The sequence below is a fragment of the Aquarana catesbeiana genome, linkage group LG08, assembly GCF_042186555.1.
Source record: "Aquarana catesbeiana isolate 2022-GZ linkage group LG08, ASM4218655v1, whole genome shotgun sequence".
Taxonomy (NCBI): domain Eukaryota; kingdom Metazoa; phylum Chordata; class Amphibia; order Anura; family Ranidae; genus Aquarana; species Aquarana catesbeiana.
In genome coordinates this window covers 168,021,691-168,041,410 of record NC_133331.1, presented here as the reverse complement: position 1 = coordinate 168,041,410, position 19,720 = coordinate 168,021,691, and the positions used below count along the sequence as shown (strand labels likewise).

General features: G+C 37.8%; 1 protein-coding gene across 1 annotated transcript in view; it reads right to left on the bottom strand.

Annotated features, from left to right (window-relative positions):
- Positions 1-5,120: 5,120 nt before the first annotated feature.
- The window catches only part of COL13A1 (collagen type XIII alpha 1 chain), a 250,216-nt gene continuing 235,616 nt past the window's right edge, over positions 5,121-19,720 (bottom strand). The window contains exons 35-37 of the mRNA XM_073596695.1: positions 12,924-13,010; positions 9,893-9,931; positions 5,121-5,457 (exon numbers count right to left, since the gene is read on the bottom strand). Coding sequence (XP_073452796.1) covers positions 5,455-5,457; positions 9,893-9,931; positions 12,924-13,010 — 129 coding nt within the window. The 3' untranslated portion in view covers positions 5,121-5,454. The remainder of the gene's footprint in view (positions 5,458-9,892; positions 9,932-12,923; positions 13,011-19,720) is intronic.

Below are 19,720 nucleotides of genomic sequence, written 5' to 3'. Positions count from 1 at the left end.
TTGATTTATTCACTGAAAGTCACTTTACATTGTGTATGTTATCTCATATGTGTTCACACAGTTTTTGTGATTGTTAAAGGGATAGTGCAACTTATTTGTATGAATGCCACAGCTTTGTATGATCAGAACAGTTCGACATTTGGGCAGAACTAAGACACTGAAAGCTGCTGCAGGTTTATGCAGACGCCTTTAGGTGCCTGTACTTTATACCTGTCGATAAAATGTTTGTATGTTGTGGGAATCTGTGTATAGCTGATTGCCAACTAAACATTCAGCCCTTGTTTTCAGTCTTAATAATAATAAAAAAAAAAAATCATGTAGATTAAAGTTGTTGTGAACTTCAGAAATAAAAAATTGATAAATCATATCCCTCTACAGTGTATACGTGCCTCAATCCCTGTTACAGTGTATACTTGCCTCAATCACTGCTGTGCAGTGTGTGACATCAGATTTCTGCCCTCTGCCTTCAAGCTGAGAAATTGCCTTTGATCTGTGTACTTTGAACAGCCATAGAGAGGAGAGGGCTGCACATAAACAGGATTTGTTTCCTCTCTTTGTATCACCTGAGGCTAGTCACTTCGGTGGGTATATTTAAGGGTTTACAACTACTTTAATAGTAAGACTTATGGTAGCCATACACATTCAACAGGAATCATCTAAATCGGCACCACCCAGCTCAACAAAATGAATATTAAAATTGTCAGATGCACAGTAACTGTGTCCTATCACACGCTGTCACTGTTTGGGTGTTCAGGCAGCCATGGGTGCTGCAGTTGTCTAAATATAATAGCAGCACTGGAGATTGCGTGTATGGGAGTTGAAGAATAACTGGTTTACCTCTTGATTTTGACACTTGTATACTGCTGGCCTATTAGTAATTCTAACCTCATTTTGCAAGGTATGTTTATTACTTAAGAAACTGAACAAATAAGGCCAATGAATTTGAAATAAAAACAGGATTAATTCCATAAGCACCAGTAATAAAAAGAAAATAAACTAGAAAATGGAAACACTACACACTGCAAACTGATCTGTTGCATATCAATGTGTGTTTGGTAATGTATTATAAATATTTTATGTCATCATATTATTTACATATAAACATAAAAAGGCATACCGCTTGCAGCCCTGGTCTGTAAGCTAAAAATAAAAAAAAAAGGTAAAACACGACCACATAGTAACAAAATACACAAAAAATAACCCTCACCAGACTGCTGAAGAGCAAATTTTTGTTCCAGATTTTACCTTAGCTGTAGGTCAGCCAAAACAAAACCAAGATTCAGAAAGTCACAAGGCTGTAGTGTAGGCTGAAATTAAATTTTGGCTGAAAAAACTTCCCCCAACAGTTACAAGATCTAAAGCAGGAGGGTCTAAATTCTATTTCATAACCTACAACTAATAACACTGACCACAAATATATCATCACTGCAGCTTAATTTCAAGTTCATTGTTAACCCCTTAGTGGAAAATGCTTACTTAGCACTTATGGCAGTGAAGGGGTTAAATGAAAATCAGATTTGAAATTTGGACAAGAAGAATATGAAACAATGCAGGACATCTGAAAACACTCTGGAAATGGGCGTCTATTCAGGCATTACCTGCATGAATACTACAGGGACCTCATCAATTTGGCCCCAAAGATCGACCTTCCTTCTAATCTAAACATAATAATTTAAATATAATGCAATATAAAACCATAAATCCTACTGCACTATATGTATATAAAATATCTTAATAAATATTGTGTAGCCAGTATTCAGTAATAGTAATAAGTATAGTAATACTAGTAATAACATTACATAAAAGTGAGTCAATGAATACAATTGCAAAGGAGAAAGTGGAATTCCTTCATACACAAATCAGGCTGTGAAAGGCAGTGGGAGGGTTATTGAGGAATCATCTAAAGGTGTATTGGGGAGGTTTTCTGGTCTTCCTGTTTAATCCACAGATTTTCCCCAAAATAAATACCTCTCCAGTAATTGTAGGAGTTCATGTCATGTCCAAAGAATGGGTCTGTCCAATTCTTGCTGACTATTCGGTCACACATTTGGACTTACAGGAAACTATCAGAACACCATCCTCATAGTGCACTAGTCCCTTTTTCTTGGTAACCACCTATCCTTATGGATGAAAAGGGATTTTATTACAGTGACACTCTCTCATCTCAGGCAACTAAATCTCCATAGTTGAATCCATTGGTAACCGTAACTCTTTCACCAGAAGATGGACTTCATGAAGTCATCAAGTCTAGGAGACATGTTCATCTTCTTCCATATTTGTAGACCAAAATCAGATTTACTGCTTACTGCGTGGCTTCACTTTTTGGCTATTAGCCATGGAGTCTGACCCTTAAAGTACCAAATGAAGGTGCTTTCATGAGTAGGGTTTGGAAAACATAGCAGCGCTAACAATGTTTTATACCAGGGAAATCAAGACTAGGTAACATTTCTTAGGTTTTTGAAAACACTTTGTATTCAGATAGCAATTGATAGTTTCTTTAAAAGCACATGGCTAATGGCAAACATGTACTTTCAAAACTTAGCTAGCAAATGTATTTGTCACTGTTTTTTTTTCTACTAAGCAAAGACAAGCTTTTTTTTAAAAAAAAAAGATTTTAACTGTGTGTACAGACAAAAAAAATAAAAAATTCTTTGGTTTTGGATAAAGCGGGAAAGGACGAGAACCTATATTGGGTCTTTATTGCTTTCTGTGCCACCACTAGATTTCCAAATGTCCTGATGACCATGGTCACAGAGGCAGAGAATAATGAAGTATCCCAAGTTTTTCAGTTCTCACCAGAATAGTAATGGTGAGGAGAAAATCTTCAAGTGGTAACTGCAACAACGAGAGAAGTCCCTTATCTTTGTAGGGATTTCCTTGTCACTTCCTGTTGCATCTTAAAGAGTAGTTCCACCCACTTTTGAAACTTTGTCTTAAAGGAAAGACGACCCCTCCACCACTTTTGGCTATTTTATTTTTATTTTTACTTCCGTTCCAGCTGGGCTGCGGCGAAGAACATCATGTCCTCTTGTGCGGCAAGCCCCCCACTGTCTTCTGGGACCTGTGTGTGTCCCAGAAGACAAGCTGGCAACTCACAAAGTGCCACGCGACTCGCACATGCATAGTAGGAAATTGGTAGTGAAGCCGTAAGGCTCCATTCCCGGTTTCCCTTAGTTGGAATGGCGGCGCTTGCACCCGATTCGATGGACAGATCAGCCTCAGGGGGGCGACATTGCGGGCTCCCTGGACAGGTAACTGTCCTTATTAAAAGCCAGCAATGTTTGTAGCTGCTGACTTTTTAAAAAAAAAAATGTTTGTGGCTGGAACTCTGGTTTAAGAAAAAAAGGTGGAGGGAAATTAGACAACAAAAACTTACTTGGGTGTTAATCTTTCCCTACTTAAAGTGGAATTAAACCCTTTTTTGAATTTGTACCTACAGGTAAGTCTATAATAAGGCTTACCTATAGGAACAGTGAATAACGCCTATCTCCTAAACCTGCTCAGTTTAGGAGCTATTCACACTACATGCGCTCTGAAGGGATGGCATACCCGTGCCGTTGCTTCAGAGCTCCGCGCCGTGGTCCATGAATCCACCGCGCATGCGAGGGAGTGATGTCATCATGGCACGGCTAATCAGGCGGCCGGAGGATGCAAACCCGGAAGGAAGACCGGGTGAAGGTGGAAGCGCCTTCGTTGGTGACAATGCGCTACTGGAGGGCTTCGTTCTAAGGTAAGCATTTCTTAATGTGCTAGTTTGCAATGCATACTGCCACTGTCTTACAGGGTTAAAAAAAATGCGGTTTACTACCGCTTTAATAAATTTGGTTATATACATATATACACACACACACTACATTTATAGGGATAAAGGTCTTGCCAATATCCACAGAACAATTTTGATGCACTGCCAATCTATGGTCTTTGCCTCCTGAAAGCCCAGGATAACTACTGTATTTTAAGTAATAATCTTTTTATTTTTAAATGTAAGTTTTTGAGCTGTAAAAATAAGAAATGAAACACTAGTGTCTTGCTCTTTGTAGAGAATAAAACAAACCTGTGACTTTTAAATAAAGTAGTATTGTTTTGGTGTGCTTTTTTAATTATGAAAGGTTATTGATGAAAACGCAATACTGTCCTTTATGATTAGCCAATGGATATTTCATAATAGACTGTGCGTTGACGAATCATAAACTATACACCTGGTAATAACAATGTCAGAGCTGCTTTAGGCATAAACACAAATGGACAGGAATCTGCAGTACACAATTACAGGACTCAATCATGCATAACAAGCAGAACATACAATGCATTGATAGCAAGCAGGCAATTTTTACAAACACCTCTAAGGTTTTTTAGATTCTGAACTTTGGTTCTCCCAGGACCTCAGAGCAATCCACATTCCATGCCGTCTCTGTGACAGATGGTTTTCATTTAATACAAAGTATTTTCAAACTATACACCATGCAGTACTTGTTCTCTGTCAGGGTCTATCACACAACTTAAAAGGCAAGATCCTTACTCCACCCCACCCCTTCCAGAGTGGGGCAATGAGTGAATCATGATATGTTTAACTAAACTTTAATGGCTGGCTACGGTAGGAAGTTGAATGTCTGGGTTGTCATTTTACCCTCAACTAGCCAGTAAACCTAAATTAAAATGTGTCGGTATGAGGGCAAGTGATAACTTTCCTAAATGCATATGTAAACATTCCAGGAGTTTAGCAGAACTGATATATGATCTAAAGGTCTCGTCTTGGAGTGAAATTTTTTTTCTGCATATAACTTTGATCAGATAAACTAAAGGCTACAGCACATGGCCTTAATATGATTTCTTTGGCCTTAAATGGTGCATAACAGAACAATAGGCAGCTTTTATCACAGTGGCCGGCATGGGTTCAAAGTCAAAATCGTTTATTTTCATCTGTGTTTGCTGTCATTTGAAGCATAAACACTCCTTTTTCTTGCCACAATTTTTTTTTTTTACTAATTTGTGTTTAGAACGATTTTGATAACTAACGCTTCATATGTTTCTTGTTACAAATACAGTACATATATTTTCTTATAGCATGGTTGTTTTAGTGTACCAGGAAAAAAAGATTGATTCACTTTAAATGCCAGAGGTGTGGAACATCATAATTTTATTAACCATCATACTCAGGTAAACGGCCATCATTTCTCTGATGTACTTTTGGCACCAAAGTATAATAACTTAAAGAGCATTATTTAATAACTGTGCACAAATATCATGCAAATACAGCAGCATTTTTCACAAATATTAGAAAAGCAAAAACAAAAAATATACAGAAATTGTTCAAAAAGAAAACAAAAACTTTTTAGTATTTATGTACAAAAATGAATAAAGTTTGGTATGTCTTTCTTTTTGTTTCTACAGAACACTGTATAAAAATAAATATTCTATGTACAGACACAAAGGACAATTCCCAGGTTAGAACGATCACTGCAAAAGAAAACATAAACTTGGTTAGTTTTGGAATCCCAGTACTTGCAAGGAAACGCATTAACATATTTTGACAGGCAGAAATAAAGGTCTTTTATGGATTCCTTCCTTTTTTTTGATATCCAGTCATTACTTAGACAACCAATAGCACACAATAGTATACTATAGTACTTCCTGACAAGTGCAAGTGACTAAACCTAAATAAATCCTGCTTGAGAATGGATGTCCCAAGCAATTAAAAAAATGGCCATTCACATATAGGACCACATTTTGTAAAAAAAGTGGTTTGGCTCCTGTGCTAAACTTCAGGAGTGTGCAGCAATAAAAGGATGGGCTACATACATAAATTGATGCCATTATGTGACCATTTTTCTCTACACAACTAATCAATGTCCCTTGTCTTCATACACTACCCGCCACTGAACTAGAGATCTGTTCATTACCTAATATAGCAAATGGTGTCTGTGAGATCTTTTTTTAGCAGATCTACAGCCACCATTATGATTTGATCATGTGCTGATGAATCCAACTTTAATAAAATAATTGAAATAAAATAAATCAATAAATAAAAGAACCATATTTGTTAATTAAAAGTACTTGCTTAACCCTGGCCGCAAGAATAGCTAAAAAAAAAATTCAGCTTCGAATAAAAAAATTCTGCACAAATCCAAGACTCCTAAAAACTTCTGAGGTAGAATTTACACCTAGCTTCTGCTGCTCAGCATTTGGCGTTTGATGTTTTAACAAAGACTGGGAATGTGGATATACAGTACAGTAATACCCTGGATTACGAGCATAATTAGTTCCAGAAGAATGCTTGTAATCCAAAGCACTCATATTTCGAAGCGAGTTTCCCCATAGGAAATAATTGAAACTCAGATAATCCATTCCACAGCCAATGCTTGTCTATGCAGTACCGCATGTGGCCAGAGGTGCGGTGTTGCCGGAGACACTCAGAGATGCTCGGAGATGCTCAAAGACACTCGGGAACGGAGTGTTTCCGAGTGTCTCCGAGCGTCATTGGCGCATCGCACCTCTGGCCAAATGCGGTACTGCACACCCCAGCGGCTTGAATCTTGCTCGTCTTGAAAGAATGCTCGCAATGCGAGTCAGGTTTTTTTTCTAAATAGCTCCTATTGCAAAACGCTCGTAAACCACGTTACTCGCAACCCGAGGTTCCACTGTATTTGATTGTGTTCTGTACTTTTAGTGTTTCATTAGTAAATCAATTGTTCATTCTGCCCTTTTTTTTTTTTTTTTTTTTTTTTTTTAGAAACATTGGGTCCTATGTATCACTATCCTATGTCACATTTCAAGTCCAAGACTTGCTATGAGCAGGTCAGATACCAGTGCCACGCAAATAAAAAGGCTGCTTCCCAAGCACACAGTAAATTGCAATGTACCCTGATCACTGATCAATGATGCCTTTAAACATCTACATATAGGTTTCATTTTAATTTATACTTCAGCACCCTTTTTTAAGCTGCACTAGGTATACCTCTAGCAATGAACTGATTCAGTGCTACTAAATGGCCTGCGTTGACACATGCATGACACTTTTGGAAAGCTTAAATCTGATTGATATTGATATTGCAGAAAACCACAATACTGCAAAGAAATAAGCAGATCCACCAGTATTCAAAGTATAGGCTTTGATTGCAGTTTTCTGTAGTGGTAAATTATACACACAGGAATAACCCAGCAATTATTGTATACGTAGCGCTAATAATGATTTTAATTGTCCTAGTACAATCAGTCTCCAAGGGGAGCCTTAGTTGGTTAAGTCCACATGTGGTTCATATTTTGGTAAATATTTTGTGGTTCACATGTGGTAAATATTTTATTTTTGGATCTACAGGCTAGTGGCTTTACAGGGAACCAGAGACAATATTTACCAAGGTAGCAAACCTATGGGAATGTAGGGGATACTTGTTTGTAAGTTAGATCAGTGTTTCTCAACTCCAGTCCTCAAGGCGCCCCAACAGGTCATGTTTTCAGTATTGCCCTCAGATGCAACGGCTGTGGTAATTACTAAGGCAGTGAAACTGATCAAATCACCTGTGTAAAATAATGGAAAGCCTGAAAACATGACCTGTTGGGGCGCCTTGAGGACTGGAGTTGAGAAACACTGTGTTAGATTGTAAGCTAGGTTTGTAAGCTTGTATGTTACTGGAGAGATTCTCAAAGGCTAAGGGATGTAGAATCCTGATAGAAAAAAAAAGTGCATGTGTGTGTGTAGTGAACTACACACACCTTAAATTGTTCCTTAAAGCAGAAGGTCACCTTAAAAGGGTTCTGCTTTAACATCTCCTTCCTCTATCCTCCTAGTTTTAGCAGGTACCTGCTCCCACTTCTGCTCTGACCACTTAGGATATCTGAGCAGAAATTCTCCTCTTCTACCCTGGCCACAATGCTCTGTGAACCTTTACAGGTATGAGGATGCTGGGGGACTGAATGCAGCATGGCTCGTACATGCACAGTGGGAAGTCAGTTATGAAACTGCAAAGATTCACAGCTGGCTTTTCTTAGTAAACATGCCAACACTGGGGGCCCAAAGACTGGTGAGGAACCGACCCGGGTGAGGATGGCGCTGGATCCTTGGAAAGGTAAGTGTCCTTTTTTTAAAAAAAATCAGCAGATTAAGTAATTGTAGCTGCTGACCTTTTTTTTTTTTTTATTAAGACTGAAGATCCTCTTAAAGGCTGGGACTTGAAAAAGGTCTGGGAACCCTATCCAGGAATAAAAGGATATGTCCAGAAACAAATTTATAGAAGCTGGACTGAAAATTAGCACCGCCTACTGTATGCATAATCATAGTATGGGAAAAAAGAAATATGCCAGTCTGAAGAAGATTAAAGGAATGTTGAAGAAATACAAGTAAATCATTTTACTTTTGCAGAAAATAGGATGAAAAGGAGAGGGAACAAGGAGACTGGGAAATATACAATATAGCCCTATGATGCTCACAAACAAAAGTTTAGGAAAAATGTTATGGGGCATGAAAATTATAAACCATTAGTTAACAACTTAAGTCCTTTCAATGAAAAAGCGAGAGGATAAACAAATAATTATACAACAGTTATTAACATCCAACAACAGAAGCAGATATAAAGAGTCAAGATGACCCAGTCGTAAGAGTGGCAAAGAGAAAGAATCCTGAATATTTTTCAATGGGCTCTAAAAGTCAGAAAGAGAGGGAAGCACGGAAGAAGGTGGTTAAAGCTAAACTGCAGGATAATCAAATATTGTCTAAAAACAATAGGCATATGTATTTTTGCTTGAATCTTGATGTATTTTGAGTATGCCTTCCACAGTTATAGAGTGCTCCAGTGTGAAACTTTGCCTTTCTCCAGGAGCCTTTTGTAATAAAGGCTGGTTACTGCTGCTCTCTTCCTTGTGCAGGGTGACTGGTCTTGTATCCACCCACCTCCAGTAGTTTTCTACAGGCAGCCTGTAGCGGGTGGAACTTTAGGGTCCCTCCCACAGTTCTGCTTTCTGTGCAGCCCAGTGATGATGCCATCACTACTTTTACAAGGTAATAAATGGATTTATTAAAATGAAATTTGGTGCACAAAAGTGGATTTATATCCTTTGTTGCTAATGAAGAATATATTTAAATGAAACGTTTTGTCCTCAGAGTTTAACTTTGAATATTGAGGATGTTTCAGGGAGTGACTCACAAGACAGAGGCTGAAGACAATGGATAGTATAAAATAAGTTATCATTTTTCAGGGCCCCTTAAGGATTATAGTGCTATACTCCCTGTAGTACCATACAGAGAGTGCAATCAATGAATATGTTTATAATAATTACACACATGAATATTGGAGGTACAAACAAATCTTGGGTAAATGTATCCTTTATGTAAATCAAGAGTGACAAAAAAAATTTGTCCACTGACTACAGGAGGTGTGGAACATTTCTGTGGCTTGTACTTGTCAGCACAAAAGTCCCTTTCTCATTATACTAGAATTAACAGCCTTGGTAGATAAAAAAAAAACATTGCTAGCACTGGGGCTTTCCTCCTATTTTCTATGACAAATGCAGGTATTTCAACCAACAGACGCAACAAGTGCATCCCAAAAAAACCAGCAGGTCTCCCCCACTCCTTCCCGATTTATTAACTGAGGTAGTTCATGCACAGTAAGTCCATAGCTTAAGCACTTGTCATTACTGCAAATCCACAGACATTAAAAGAAACAGGTTAAACGTTTTAGTTTCAAAGTAATATTCCATGCTGAGACATGTGCTACACGTGTATATATTGTTTTTTTTGCCAAGCTCATAACAGAGAGGAACATGCTAGAACTAACAGCAGGCTAATTTATGCATTTATCATTTTCCTCTGTAACAAAAACTCACATAAACAAGGTGTGCAAGGCACAAACCAAAATTCAAAACACAGTTTACAGATACAGACAAGTACAAGTGTTACCTTATTCCAGCAGCCTTGTACAGGTAAACCATCTTCTCCCTATGGGAACAGAACAGTACTTTTATATGCTTTTGTATGGCAGCACACTAAAATAATACATGCCTTATGCTTTGTTTTGCCTACATTTCCCTTTCTATCATTTCAAGCTGTGAACATAATGGCACATTTAATGCTGGCTTACAAATGTTTTATTGTAATTAAAAGCTTAGTAAATCCTAAATTACAAGACACTTTATGTAAAAATCCAGAAAATCATTGCCAAATACGTATGCCCGCACTCATACAGGAAATTAGGAAAATGTCTGATGTTAACACAGATTTTAGGCTAAATAGACATAGCTGTTGAAGCTGGCATTATTCAATAGATTACTTGACACAATGTCAATTGTATGTAGAAAAATATCTCACACCAGAAATATCTTTAGTTCTAGTAATCTCCTCCTATTCAATTATGAATTTTTATGAAAAAAAAAACTTCCTTGTGTAAGGAAGCAATACTTTGGTTAGTGTGCTTTTTTATTCTTAAAATAATAACTCCGAACAAAACAGCTTCACTAATGTCACTGGTTCCCATCAACCTGATAAAACCACAACTTTATAGAGAACATTAATTTAATGTATCCATCTGACACACTAGAAGGGCCATAGTGTTGGCATTTATTACTTCAATTTGGAGCTCCTGTACATAGAAGTAGGGTTGCCTAATTATGAAAACACCAGAGAGAATCCTGGAGTAGTAGCATAGAGAACAAACATCCTTTAAAGTACATTGTAGCCTTCAATTCATAATTAATTCATACCATGCCACAGCACCGGTGCATATGTTTTCACATCTAGAGATACTTGCCAACATTCCTAAAAGCTTGACAGAACAATCCATGTTCTTAGTATTTTTAAACGTAAGCCAGGACTGATGAAACACACAAACCCATTCATGATATTTTCAGTGTTTACTTGTCCGTACTAATTTGCAAGCATAAACACTGGCCATAAGAGGTCGGTTGGCAAGTATATATCTATACTAAGGCTGGCAGCACTCATGAAGAACCTTTCTGTTTGCATGCCTGTGCCATTTGCCTGTATTATTAATTCTCTTCTTTAAACCCAAATACAATAAAGACAATGTCAATACCATGCACAGGACAATAACTAGTGACAAAAAAATTCAAAAGAATGAAAAAATAAAAATAAAATGTGTATTTATTTTTTTACAGTCTGCACACTCACCAACCCACTTAAAATACAGTCCAACCCAATGCACCATTGCATCAGGTAAGGAGCCCTGAATTTTATAAACTTGGTATGGTAAAGAAAGGTCTGCTTAGCAAGTGGAAATGTGGAGATTGTTAGGTTGGTCAGCAGTAGGTAACGTAAAAAGTACTTGTTAGAGTTACCGAGTTAGGAACAATGTATCTTTACAATGACTCCCATTTCCATTTGGTTAAGGTGAACATAATATACAAGGTTTTGAATTATGTGCTAGCAGAAGGAGGCATATCTTGAAGAGCTGTGTGAGTTATAGGTTAAGGATGCAACTTTCTCTGAGGCACATTGGTGTCTCATTGCCTCCAATCTTAATATTTCCTTCCATTACCGTATAACTCTAATTTCCTGACGCTCATTTTCAAACATAGGGGCAGCCTCTGCTCAATCTACAACTAGCCTCAGTCCATGAGAATATTGAGTCACACTATGGGAATAGTCATACAGAAGGAGGTAATTTGGGTATTTGTCTTTGACAGGAAACACGTGGGCATGGTTGTTCTGGATGTACTTATTGGGTGCTTGTGAGACAACAATGAAAGTGAGTGGGCATGAGGGGTTAACAGTCAATCTAAGTGATGCCTAGTCTTGGCACTAGGTACAGGATGTATCTGACTTTACCTATTGGGCTGAATTACATTGTCTGATTACTAACATCCAGCTGTTTTTTTTCAAATAGTAACCCCGCCATTCATGGATCGGGAGAAGAAACAATAGGAATGCAAATGTTCATGCTAATAAATTACTGAAAAGTTGTCGTTACTCCATAAAATCATGCAGTGTATCTGCTAATTTTGTTAAAAATTTGAATTAAAATTAATAGAACAGCCAATCAATACTCACAGTATGTTGCTATAAATATCAAATTATTGGGAACATATTGGTAAGAGAAACATTTTTCAGTTAGGATACGATAGAAAGGAGGATGTCAGTTTCCAATTTAATGTCAAAAGCATGGTTACATAGACAGACAGATAGGCAAAGATTTTGATGATGCAGGTTAACACATAGTCATACATTCATGCCAGGTACAAAGATTTAAGTACTTTGTCAAGCATGCAGGAAAAAGGGTTGTTAAAGTCATACCAATGGGCAAGGGGCATCCAGCCCATCCAGCCCTGGTATCCCTGGATCACCATTTTCTCCTTTTATACCTCGTTGTCCCTGTTTACAAAATCAACTACTTTTATTATTCCATGAGGTGCCTCATGTTTCTGTTTTTATGGCATATAACTCCAGTTAAGGCAAAGCTGCCGGACATCTTTTTAGGACAGTCAGTTTTTTTTTCTCACTGTGAATGTATGAGTAAACAATATTGTATAGAATGTCTCATATATTTCACAGTAGTAATTATTTTTCAGAAAAGAAACCAGCGTGGAAGGGGACAGTGTTTGGCAAAAAAACAAACATTCGAAATAATCTGTAAAGTCTATTATATGAGTCCAGCAACTTTGCCAGTTCACGCTTTAAGACCACCTGGCACTTGTAGTCTTGAGGAAGGGAAGACATTTACCAACAGTTAAAGCAAACCTCTATCTTCTCGGAACCTGCAATAAATATGTTTATTCATCCCTACTGATAGGTAAGACCATGAGTGAACACTAAATGTTTTCAGACTCAAAACTATACAATAAGGTGCAGTAAGGCAAAACAAATGATTATAAATTGTCAGCAAACTTATCAAATACAAAATTTAACTCAAAACCTCTTCTTTTGATCTTCCCATCCTCAAGTCCTATATAGAATAAAAATCAAAAATCAAACATACCAACGGGCAGGGTGCATCTAATCCAGGCGCTCCTTGGTCTCCCTTATCCCCTTTAGGCCCCCTAGAGCCTTTCTTCCCCCTTTCCCCCTGCAAAAATTAATTAAGTTCAACAAAAGATATAGTAACTTTCAGGATCATCCAGTTCAAAGTTGTTTTAAACGTATGGAGTTAAACATTATCTAGAGATAAATAGAGTTATATATAACATGGAAAACTATCTACACTCTCCCGGTAAATGCATATAAAGTCTTACATTTGAGTAATGTTCATAGAATAAGATGTTTATATATTTTAAAAGGACAGCAAGGTTGTGTTCCTGTTGCTTGTATCTGGAAAAGTGAGTGAAGGAATGTTGATAATAATGTTGTCTGTTTTCAGTTTTCTGGACTATGATTATACCTTTACTGTTCTTATTTAATTTTAGAGACAGTGACAGTTTCAGTTATTCTTTGTGGAGAATGTTCAAAAGGTTATTAATGTCTATGAAATAAAAAGATGTACAGGTTACTACCAAACTAAAGTATGCACATAGTAAATGCTCAAGAGGAATATGAAAATAAGGACATCAGCTTAAAATAAAGTAAGGCGATGTAAGCTTTTCTAATTGATTGCCTAAAAGGACTAAGAAATAATGCATGGTTGATTTAATAAACTACTGACGAAGTCTGAACGAATAACATAACTGTAGTTAACTGAGAGAAAATATGCTAGAAAGATAATAAAATGGCTAATGAAAACCTGTGCTAAAAACACCAGGGAAATCTGATACAGAGTCAACTGTCTGATCAACTCTACCTGTCCACTTTTGTCTTTGCCCCCTCAGTATTAGTTAGGAAGGTTACCTCTCACAGTAATGGGTCAAAAGCATGGCACAGGCGGGGAATGGGGGTGGGGGAGAAAGCTGGTAGAGGCTAGAGCCACAACTTTGGAAGCTGGAAGCTATTTGTTTGTCAGAGTTACTGGATATTTGGAGTTGCTCTGAAACAAATACAACCCACCATGCAGACACCTAGAGGTGCCTGTTATACACCGTGAGTCGAAGTTTAACTTCTTACTTCTGGCCATAGGTTACCTTACAATTAAAATACTGTAATTCTCTTTAAAGAGGAGCTCCAGTCTTCCAAAAAAAGTTTTAAGTCAGCAGTTACAAATACTGTAGCTGCTGACTCTTAATATAAGGACAATTACCTGTCGGGGGATCCAGTGATGTCGGCATATGAATACAAGCGCCAGCATTGTAAGTAAGGGATACCGGCAGTGAAGCCCTTCAGTTTCCTACTGCACATGTGTGAGCTGCTCTGCAATGGTTCCAGAGTTTTCTGGGAACTGTGTGTGTCCCAGATGGCTGAAGGGGAAAGAAGGAGGGGCTGAACATGCTCGTAGATCGCCACAGCGATCTGAGCCAGAAGTGGGAGCGGGTACCTGTCAAAACCAAGTACCCGCTCCCCTCTCCCCCCCAAAAAGCGACAAATGTGTGCAAACAAGCAGAGCTTCCCTATTTTGGGTGGAGCTCTGCTTTAAGCATTGTTTTGAATGAAAATCACAACATTTCATTACTAAGCACATGATAACTTAAGCCCTGTCAGTCAAGAGTAAGTGGATTCACACATGCTTAGGACAAACATAGATTTATTCTCAGACAAAAAAGGTTTAAAGTTTAAAACAAATGGGACAGACTTGATGAACCACATGGTCTTTTTACTGTCGTCATCTCTCTATGTTTCTATATCAAGAGGAGATTTAACCCCAGATTATATTTGGCAGTGGTTAATCCATCCTTGCTTAGAACAAAAGTATTTTTTTGTTGACAAAGGGCAATACTTTATGAATGCCCATGCTAAGCTGACAAAGTATTTAAATGGACTATGAATGTGCATTTTAAATTTCAAATGTTCATTCAAAAGAAAACACTAAAGTGAAACCAAAGGTCTATCTTTCTAACAATATTTTCCATCTTTATAATTCATTTGAAAAGATTACCAGCTAAATGAACTTCTAGTTGAAGCATAAATAAGGTGGCATCCCTTTATAGTTGTTGCAAGGACTTTTACTATGGCATATTTAAGAGCTCCGGTATGCTGTACTAATATGATTATGATATTTTATATTACCATTTCCTTTATTTTAGTAGTATCCTGTACAATTTTTTTTAGTACAAACAAAACAGATCATTTGAAGTCTGATTCACATATTCTGTAATGAGATACATTCCTTGCTCATTGAAGCTCACCTTGTGTGCATGGTTCATTTCTTTTGCACATATACTGTATATTAAGGATACCCACAAATCCTGCAAGAATCAATCTTATGTGTATAAAGTTGGTAAATACACCCAGTGTTTACGGTGGATTTCCAAAGTTTTTTCCCCATTGTTTTTAAACCTCCGAAAAAAAGATTCTGAGACTGCACAGCTGGAGAATTCTTGATGCATGAATGCTGTTTCATAGATGCAAGCAATTTGAATGTTTATTTATCTAACATTACCCTAACCTGGAATAACAGGACAACACCTGTTGCTGGTATACCAGGAGAAACGTCATCAAGTGTCTTTTAAACACACTTGGTTTACCATAAATTTCATCTATAGATCACTAGGTGTCTAGATGTGAAACAAGCCTTTGCCACTAGTAGATATTTAGGTATACAAAAGAGGAGACAGCATATTACAACTTTTCTCAGAGGCTTTAAGTCATGAAAACATATACGGTAGTATTCAGTTAGTCAATGGATTGAATACCTGTGCATTAAGATGTTTCATCTGAAGCAAGGTATTTTCTCCACGTGTTATCAGCACACACTGTCAGCTGAAGATCTCAGCTGGCATGGGCATTCTCCCACAAGGTTAGTGACGTGGGTCCTTCTGCACTTCTGCCTTGCCCCTAAGTAGGGAAGGCCCTGACTAAGGTGGACCCCCTTGCAATTCCTTAAATGCATTGGCTTTCCTGTTGATAATACATTTCATGCTGGACTTTTAAAAGTAGAGTGGCATGCTATTCTCTATCCTTCCTTCATGTCTCCTTCACTATGTACAATGCCTTGAAAAAGTATTCATACACTTTGAAATTTTCCAAATTTTTTCGCAATCCCTCCTCTCCCGCTGGCTACTGTGGGGGATCATTAATAGCCGCTTCCTTTTCTAAATGAACACATTCTGTAGCAATCACTCATTGTGTTCATTCATAACTGAGGCATAGTAAACTTTGTTTACTTTGCTTCAGTTTGTGAATGAACAGGGAGACTGTACAGAGATCTTCCTGTTCAATCATTCTGTGCAGCTGAGGCAATCGTAAAAACTTTTTAAAAATAATACAAATATAAAAATACTGCTGTCCACTGCCCTACTGACACCATCCTCTGCTCTACTGACAAAGTCCACTGCTCTACTGACACCGTCTACTGCTCTACTGACTGACACCCTCCACTGTCCTACTGACACCATCCTCTGCTCTACTGACAAAGTCCACTGCCCTACTGACACCATCTACTTACTGAGTGGCACCATCCACTGCTCTACTAACACCAATCTCTGTCCTACTGACAAGTCCACTGCTTTTCTGACACTGTCCATTGCCCTACTAACACTGTCCACTACTGTACTGACACTGTCTACGACCAATACTGTACTGACACCGTTCACATACCATCCACTGCCTACTGACACTGCCCACATACCATCCACTGCCTACTGACATTGCCCACATACCATCCACTGCTCTACTGACACTGTCCACATACCATCCACTGCTCTACTGACTGACACTGTCCACTTATAAGGTAGGCTAGGTTTATATTTTTACAGTGACATTTGTTTTAATATACCTTTCTAAGTTTTCCTTACTATTTAGTTAGGCTTCGCTAGTTAATTTCTTTAAAAAAAAATGGGTGCCGAACCCTGGTGATCTTTTTCATGTTGTTCAAGCATTTCTCAACCTCTCAAAGGTTGCCTACCCCTGCACTAGAGCTTCAAACCTGTACTTTTTTCAGAGTGATCATATTAAACTCAGTACACTTTTTATGCATCTAAAAGCTCTCTGTGTCAGGAATACGTGTCAAGAGCACTTTTATATACAGGGCTCAAAAGAACTTGTCAAAATATTACTAATGCTGTTTTTTTTTAGCAAACACTAAAGAAAAAACAAAAAACATAAAGGTCAATGTATAGCCCTGTTCAATTCTGGGGTCAATATAGTAGTTCAGAATCAGACAACAAATGATGTATTAAGCCGGTGATGCCAAAACATGATAGATGTAAAGCATTGCTTAAATATTTTTTTTACTAGTGCTGTTATAGGGAGTTTTTAATACATGACTGAGGAAGCTTTTTTTTTATATGTGTTTGAGGAAGATTAGAAAATCTAGGGTAAGATTAAGCAATTATGAGGCACAAATTGTGGGTTTGCTAAAATTAATGTGGTGGAAGGATGTGAGAAGCAGAGGAATAAAAAAACAAGGAGGAGGCATTTCAACAAAGAAAGGATAATCCGGGAAAAAATGGAACAGGCTACAGAGGAGGTTGGAGGAAAGACCCAGGTAAAAAGGCACAAGTTAAGGAAAAGGATAAAGAGGACAAAGGTGAACCTGTGAAAAGCAAAGAAAATACACACGCGATAAAAGTGAAGATAGGAAATGGAGCAAGGCATCATTGCACAAGTGAGACGAGAGCTCTTTTCAGTTGGTGTTCTCTAGGATATTATCATGTGGCTGCACTAAGCCACAATAACCGCCAAGCGTCTCTTCCAAGAATGTGGCATTCAGCCCTTTATACAGACATGGCAACCTTGAAGCAGTATTTTCCTGATACAATCTTATATTTTGTATTGCTTACCATTGTGAAAACTGTTGTCATTAAAAATCCAGAAGAAATAATAGTTTACTGAAATGGATTTAAATAGTAAACACATTGGTTGGATGGATTCCAACTAGTTGTAGGTACAATAGGGTTATATTTATCTACATTTTTGGATAGTATCATATTGGAATATTTACTGGTCTACTGATTTTGTTTTTCAATAAAAATTTACTTTTTTTGTGTTTTTAGCAGTAAACAGAGAAACCAAATGAAAAGTGTCTAGTTTTATTGTTCTGAATCAATTCAGAGCTGTAAATATAAGCATAACATTTAGTAAACATATAGGTGAGCTGCCATGATGATGAAATACTGAAAGAGTTTAATGAAATGCTTAATTTTGTACATAATATCTACAGTGGCTTGAAAAAGTAATCATACCCCTTGAAAATTTCCACATTTTGTCATGTTACAACCAAAAACGTGTTTAATTGGGATTTTGTGTGATAGACCAACACAAAGTGGCACATCATTGTGAGGTGGAAGGAAAATGATAAATAGTTTTTACATTTTTTTCAAAAAATATGTGAAAAGTGTGGCGTGCATTTGTATTCAGCCCCCCCCAAGTCAATGCTTTGTAGAACCACCTTTCACTGCAATTACAGCTGCAAGTCTTTTTGGATATGTCTCTAGCAGCTTTGCACATCTAGAGAGTGACATTTTGCCCATTCTTCTTTGCAAAATAGCTCAAACTTTGTCAGATTGGATGGAGAGCATCTGTGAACAGCAATTTTCAAGTCTTGCCACTGATTCACAATTGGGTTTAGGTCTGAACTTTGACTGGGCCATTCTAACACATGAATATGCTTTGATCTAAACCATTACATTGTAGTTCTGGCTGTAAGTTTAGGGTCGTTGTCCTGCTGGAAGGTGAACCTCCGCCCTAGTCTCAAGTCTTTTGCAAACTCTAACAGGTTTTCTTCTAAAATTGCCCTGTATTTGACTCCATCCATCTTCCCATTAACTCTGACCAGCTTCCCTGTCCCTGCTGAAGAAAAGCATCCCTGCAATATGATGCTGCCACCACCATGTTTCACGGTGGGGATGGTGTGTTCAGGGTGATGTGCAGTGTTTTGCTTTTTGGCCAAAAAGTACAATTTTAGTCTCATCTGATCAGTGCACCTTTTTCCGCATGTTTGCTGTGTCCACCACATGGCTTCTTGCAAACTGCAAATGGGACTTCTTATTGCTTTCTTTCAACAATGGCTTTCTTCTTGCCACACTTCCATAAAGGCCAGATTTGTGGAGTGCACGACTAATAGTTGTCCTGTGGACAGATTCTCCCACCTGACCTGTGGATCTCTTCAGCTCCTCCAGAGTTACCATGGACCTCTTGGCTGCTTCTCTGATTAATGCCCTCTTTGCCCGGCCTGTCAGTTTAGGTGGACGGCAATGTCTTTGTAGGTTTGCAGTTGTGCCATACTTTTTCCATTTTTGGATGATGGATTGAACAGTGCTCCGTGAGAAGCTTAGGATATTTCTTTATATCCTAACCCTGCTTTAAACTTCTCCGCAACTTTATCCCTGACCTGTCTGGTGTGATCCTTGGCCTTCATTATGCGGTTTGTTCACTAAGGTTCTCTAACAAACCTCAGGCTTCACAGAACAGCTGTATATATACTGAGATTAAATTACACACAAGTGAACTCTATTTACTAATTGGTTCCACTAGATTTTAGTTGGGGGTATGAGAGTAAAGGGGGCTGAATACAAATGCACGCCACACTTTTCAGATATTTATTTGTAAAAAAAATTGAAAACCATTTATCATTTTCCTTCCACTTCACAATTATGTTCCACTTTGTGTTGGTCTATCACATAAAATCCCAATAAAATACGTTTTGGTTGTAACATGACAAAATGTGGAAAATGTCAAGGGGTATGAATACCTTTTCAAGGCCCCATAAAAAACATATTTTAACACATGATAAGCAAAAATCTACTCAAGCCT